Source organism: Mizuhopecten yessoensis, unplaced genomic scaffold, assembly GCF_002113885.1.
Source record: "Mizuhopecten yessoensis strain PY_sf001 unplaced genomic scaffold, ASM211388v2 scaffold716287, whole genome shotgun sequence".
Classification (NCBI taxonomy): domain Eukaryota; kingdom Metazoa; phylum Mollusca; class Bivalvia; order Pectinida; family Pectinidae; genus Mizuhopecten; species Mizuhopecten yessoensis.
The window spans coordinates 497,904-504,122 of record NW_018480041.1 but is presented as its reverse complement, the minus strand read 5'-3'; the positions used below and the strand labels follow the sequence as shown (position 1 = coordinate 504,122).

Below are 6,219 nucleotides of genomic sequence, written 5' to 3'. Positions count from 1 at the left end.
GTGATTGATAATAACCTCGTGAATTATTTCAATATTTATTAAATGAAGCATCGTAAAAATAGTCTGCGTTAACTATTTTTTTCCTTGGAGTAGATTTGAAGAGGATGTATTGATTGTCCACGCTTCTAGTATAAACATATTTTTTATAATCCCTTATCAGTCAAATCAGTCTGTAGTTATGACAATGCAGTAGGGCTTCGTAATTCACGCCACGTGTTGGCTTGTGAAAAAAACAACAACACGGTCCGTCAATCGCGACTGCAAATCATTTCAATTAGTAGAGCTATTGTTAACAGGTAATCACAGAGATAGTGTTAGCTCATTACTGCATTGTAATTTGTACAAAAATATCGCCAAACCACGGACTTAGATAATCAAATTCCATGGCCAAACTGAACTGTGACATGACCTGGTTTGAAGTGACGTAACCCAAGCCGCCATGATGAGCCCTTCTCACTGATCGTAATTATGATCAATAAAAGGTATCTGATTATGTCTTTCACCAGGAGATATGCACAAGCGGTTACTAAACATCGAATTACTTATTAATTGATATGTTTTTGTAAGCAAGTAAATGTTTTATGTAAAATATTGCTAAAATGAATTGATTTATGCCGATATGCGCACACGTGTGTGTCATATGTGATCAGATAATTCGAAGAAAACAAGCAACAAAATACACATTTTATGTAGTTTCTTCTTGGTTTTAAATATCATTTTACATCAATGAAAAAAAATCCTTGAAATATATTTAAAAAAAATATATTCAGAGATCGATTTTCGGAGCATGAACATCGTTTTTTTCGAGATTTTTTGGGTTTGCAAAATATTCGAGTAGAACCTTTTTTTCCTGATTTTCAGCCTCAAAAAGTACCTGCGCAAATTACACAGGTGCGCAAATTACATGGGTTTTTACGGTATATCATAATAACCAATATCATAATAAGTGGGTTCCACTGTACCATAAAAAGGGAAAATTCATCGTTGAGGACAGTCTCATTTATTTGAAATGCAGGAATTAAAGACTGCAACACAAAGTAAGGATCGCAAAACACGTGTTAGACATGCTATTCAAAAATTATATATATCATTTTGCCATTCATAGGTGCAGGAAAAACTAAATCAAGATGTGTGTTTTGTAAGAAAGCAGATAACGGCATGACGCAAGCAGTAGTAATGAAAATTAAATCCTTTCAAAACTTGTTGGTAATAATTGTAAGATCGTGTATTACAAACAGCATATTATTTGTTTTAAATTGTAGAAATAACACGAAATAAGCATTTTGTTGAGTCTTTATCGTGAAACGCATGTATCAATTTATGGCATTAGATTCGGCTTTTTACAATAATCTATTCTTAGACACAGGATTCCGATAGAGCTACCTGTATAAAAATACCTGAGGACGCGTCATAACAGTACACGGTGGCACGCACAGACTAGCGGTCCCAGGTTTGGGGAAATAGGCATAGAAACCCGCCATAGCTACTTGATCTGAAGTTACCTATATGTCAATTTCATGTAACAAAAGAGACAGGTGAGCGATACAGGCCCTCTGGACTCAGACTCACAATGCAATTAAAGGTATCTTAGACATCAAAGTCAGGTCAAAACAGGATTATAGTTTTTCAAAAAGTTACTTTTTTAAGATTAAATAAAGCAGATATAAATTTGTTTCCTTATTTCACATTTGTAGATGGTGAGCACTGGGATGCTGTTACTGGGATGTGTTACACGGGTGGAGGACTATGCTTTGTGTGTGGGACTCCCTAATGGCCTGTCTGGCTCCATACAAATCACTCACATCTCTGATGCCTATACACAGCTGTTACAAACACTAACAGAGACTGCCTCCAGTGATAATACCCTGGTAAGTAACTGATATATTTCTCATAAATGTTTGAAAAAAATAAATCATAACCTTATGATTGCTTTTTTAGGTCACCTGAGACAAAGTCTCAAGTGACCTATTGCGATCGCCTTTTGTCTGGCATCTCAGTCTTCTGGCGTCCAGCGTCCGTCCGTAAACAATTTACATTTTCGACTTCTTCTCCAATTTGATGGTATGCACATATCACCCCTGACTGACCCCCCGGGGCTGATGGGTGGGGCCAAAAAGGGTTGAATTGACTGAAATTTCAAAAATCTTCTTCTCAAAGACCCAGATATGGTAGAATCAAACACTATTCATAGATGGAAGGGTCTTAAGGTTTATGATCCTAGGGTCTCACGTTTACCCCCTGGGGAAGGAGGGGGGGGGGGGGGGGCAAAATTTATTATGGTTAATAATGGCAAATAATGATACTTTGAATATTACATGTTAATAACTTGATTGGAATTATAACCCTGAGTTGACAGTTTATTACTTTGAAAATTTTGAGCCAGCCCTACCCCTTAGGGCTGTAGGGTGGGGCCCAAAGGAGTCAGTGTGCTAAAATTTCTTCATTTTCCTTGTTTAGAATTAGAGGTGCTAGTTTCAAATACTTTTTAATCTTAAATCTGTATGCTAGATATTGAATAAGGTGGTTTTATTGTTTTTTGTCACTTTGAAAATAATTCTGTTCGTGTTAAAATCAAAATTAACTCTTTGTATAAATATATCAGGTGACCGTTAAGGCCCATGGGCCTCTTGTTTGAAGAGAAAAGCTTGCTTTTTTTGCAATCTTATTCTTGAACAGAATTCTCTGGTAAACACTAATAATGGGTGATGTAAAATAGTTAGTAATCAAATTTTTACAAACATACATAAGTATTCAATTATAGGTATCTATGGCCAATGAAATATCCTATTTAACATTAGTCGTTCATTATACAATATAGGTATCTCTGGCCAATGAAATAGCCTATTTAACATTAGTCATTAGTTATTAGCTCACCTGGTCCGAAGGACCATGGTGAGCTTATGCCTTACTGCAGCGTCTGTCGTCCATTCTACCGTCAACTTTTTCTTTAAAATGCTACTTGTCCTGATCGGCCAAATAGATTTTGACTTAATTTAGTCTGGAGCATCCTTAGGCCAAGGGGACTCAATTTTGTATGAACGGTGGGTGTGGCCCCCCTGGGGGCAGAGGGGAAGGGCCAAATAATGGAAATAAAGGTAAAACCTTTAAAATCCTTCTACCGCAGGGATTAAGGTTAGTCTGGGGCATCCTTAGGCCAAGGGGACTCAATTTTGTATAAACGGTGGGTGTGGCACCCCTGGAGGCATGGCCATATAATGGAAATAGAGGTTAAACCTTTAAAATTCTTCATCTACTGTAGGGATTAAGGGATTTTATCCTAATTTAGTCTTGAGCATACTTGGGCCAAGGGGACTTAAATTTAAATGGTGGGTGTGGCTCCCCTGGGGGTATAGGGGCAGGGCATAATTGGGGAAATAGACCATATTCTTCAAAATCCATCTTCTCTTGTAGGAACGACATGGTTTTGTCCAAATTTGGTATGAAACACCCTTTGGTGAAGGGGAACCAACATAAACGGTTGGCCTGACCCCCCTTGGGGCAGAGAGGTGGGCCCAATAAGGGATATAGAGAAATAGCTTTAAGATCCTTTTTCTTCTGTTGGGATGAAGGTATTTTGACCAAGTTTGAAGAGTAGCATCCTATTGGGAAGGGAAATCAATTTTGTATAAATGGTGGGTCTGACCCCTCTGGGGCCTGAGGGGTAGGCCCAATAAGACCATTTCCAGGTGAGCGATACAGGCCCTTTGGGCCTCTTATACAATGTAGGTATCTATGGCCAATGAAATAGCCTTGAGTGTTTTGGTCCCCGTTCGTTTTCGTGAGTGTGTACTTTCACTTTCGTTTTCGTTTACGGTAATTTTTGTGAATTCAAATTATTTTATTTACAAATAAAGGCTGAATTGTTAATTTATCTTGTTGTTTGTGAATCATGAAGGACTTCTCCAAGTCTCACAAACAGGGTAAGAGGAAGGACAGGGCTAGGTCCTCCTCCGGTAGTACCGGCGACCCCACGGAGAGTCCTTCGGCAGGTACCTCGTTGGCAGAGGCCCTGCTGGGTCCCAAGACTATCCAGCCCTTGGCTGGCTCTAGTCTAGAGAAAACAGGTGTTGGCTATCCTGTTGTCAGGGAGGTTGGTCCCCCTTCCATTGGTGTTAGTTCATCTCTGGAAAGGGTGGGCCCTCCTCCAGTCTCTGACATTTTAGTCAGTTCTGGAGCGTCTGTTGGTGGGGATAGAGTTATAAATGAGGATCTTTTTGGGTCCTCTGCTGTGATGGGGAGTGATAATTCTTTGAGGGAGTAGTTCTTTTTTTGCTGGGAGTAGTCCTAATTTGGGGAGGGAGTAGCTCTCAGATGGAGAGATTTAAGTGATTTAAGGGAAATAGCAGATTTTATCTTATTGTATTTATATAGGAAAAACTCAGTAGAGGTATAATAATTCTAGTTAGTCATAGGTATCTATGGCCAATGAAATGGCTTATTTAACACAAGTCATTAGTTATGAGTATCTATGGCCTATGAAATGGCCTATTTAACATAAGTCATTAGTTATGAGTATCTAAGGCCTATGAAATGGCCTATTTAACATGAGTCATTAGTTAGGAGTATCTAAGACCTATGAAATGGCCTATTTAACATAAGTCATTAGTTATTGGTATCTAAGGCCTATTTAACATTAGTCAGGTATGGACTAATTCACATTAGGTAGTAATGGTCTGTTTATTTAGGTACAGATCTAGATAACCTTTAGGTATGGTCTGGTTAAGAGGATTTAGGTATGTCATGTTTAAGATTTATAGTTAGATATAGATGGTCTTTTTAACCTTAGCTAGGTATACTGTTAGTCTGTTTCCCTATGAAGGTAACTTATATATATTTACTATTTGTTCAGGATGTAGCCAGTCTCCACGAGATGTTCCATGTTGGTCAGTTACTGCCCTGCAAGGTAGTGGATATGTCCATTGTGAAGAAAAAGCATGACTTTAAACTGACCATCAATCCTAGAGAAGTAAACGAGGGTATGGAAGCTAGCCACATCAAGAAGGGCATGGTAAGTGATACTACCTGTACTTTACAGTGAACGGAGTTGATTGGTCCCCACTGTAAGATTTATCTCCCTTCCTCATAGACTTTCCATATTGCAGAAATTTTGTGGCAACTTCGAAAAATAACTGACAATTTCCTGTACGTGACAAAATAATTTTGTAATGATCGCCAAGCATTGAGTTAATTAACTTTGAGCAAAAAGCAAAATGTTGGGATGTCAAAAACCAGAATGAAATTGGAAAATTGGAATATTCTCCCTGACATAGCAAATATGCCTGCAAAGAAGAGACTTGCTTTATAAATCCTAAACCAAAAGTCTTCATTCTGTGGACTTCATTCTGTTAAACTCTGTTATCAGCAGCTGAATGGTTTAATAGAAATATCATCAAAGTCTGAAGATAATGTTTTAAATTTCATAATCTCCATGCAGAGTGTCTGTCGACCTCTGGGTAAAACACTTTTCTCAAAGAGAGGTACACATATTTGATTGTGTACAGGTACTGCATGGCTGTATCCAGAGTCTAGAAGATCATGGATATGTGGTGGACATTGGTATCAGTGGAACGCGAGCTTTTCTCAACCATGCAGATGCTGAGAACTTAAATGATGGTAATACTTTTATCAATTCTATTGAAAAAATGGTTTAACATAATTAATTCTACTGCAGTGGTGATACATTTTTCTGGCAAATTTGTGTGCTTTGAATAGATATAATTTTTCTGGCTAATTTGTGTGCTTTGAATAGAAATCATTTTTCTGGCATATTTGTGTGCCTTGAAAAGATATTATTTTCTTCCATATTTGTGTGCCTTGAAATTAAAAGATATTATTTTCTTCCATATTTGTGTGTTTAGTAAACCATGTTTTAGGCAGCAGTCATCATTGTTCGGATCACGTTATAGGTTTATGTCATGCCCATGCGGTGAACTTCAGACAGGTGATATTGTCTCACCAAGATAAACAACATCTATGTTCAGTAAAACCTTGATATAATCACCATTGTTAGCTCACCGGGTTCCGAAGAACCAAAGTGAGCTTATGCCATACCATGGCGTCCGTCATCCGTCATCCGTCTGTCAACAATTTCTTTAAACTACTTCTTCTTCTTAATCACTGATTGGAATTTAACTAAATTTTACTGGAAGCATCCCTAGGTGGTGGGGATTCAAAATTGTACGAATGGTGGGGCTGACCCCCCAGGGGGCTGATAGAGGG

The 6,219-nt window shown here is 38.1% G+C and overlaps 1 protein-coding gene across 1 annotated transcript in view; it reads left to right on the top strand.

Annotated features, from left to right (window-relative positions):
* The window catches only part of LOC110442650 (protein RRP5 homolog), a 165,731-nt gene that overhangs the window by 25,544 nt on the left and 133,968 nt on the right, over window positions 1-6,219 (top strand). Inside the window, exons 4-6 of the mRNA XM_021486343.1 lie at window positions 1,695-1,868; window positions 4,850-5,008; window positions 5,502-5,613. Coding sequence (XP_021342018.1) covers window positions 1,695-1,868; window positions 4,850-5,008; window positions 5,502-5,613 — 445 coding nt within the window. The remainder of the gene's footprint in view (window positions 1-1,694; window positions 1,869-4,849; window positions 5,009-5,501; window positions 5,614-6,219) is intronic.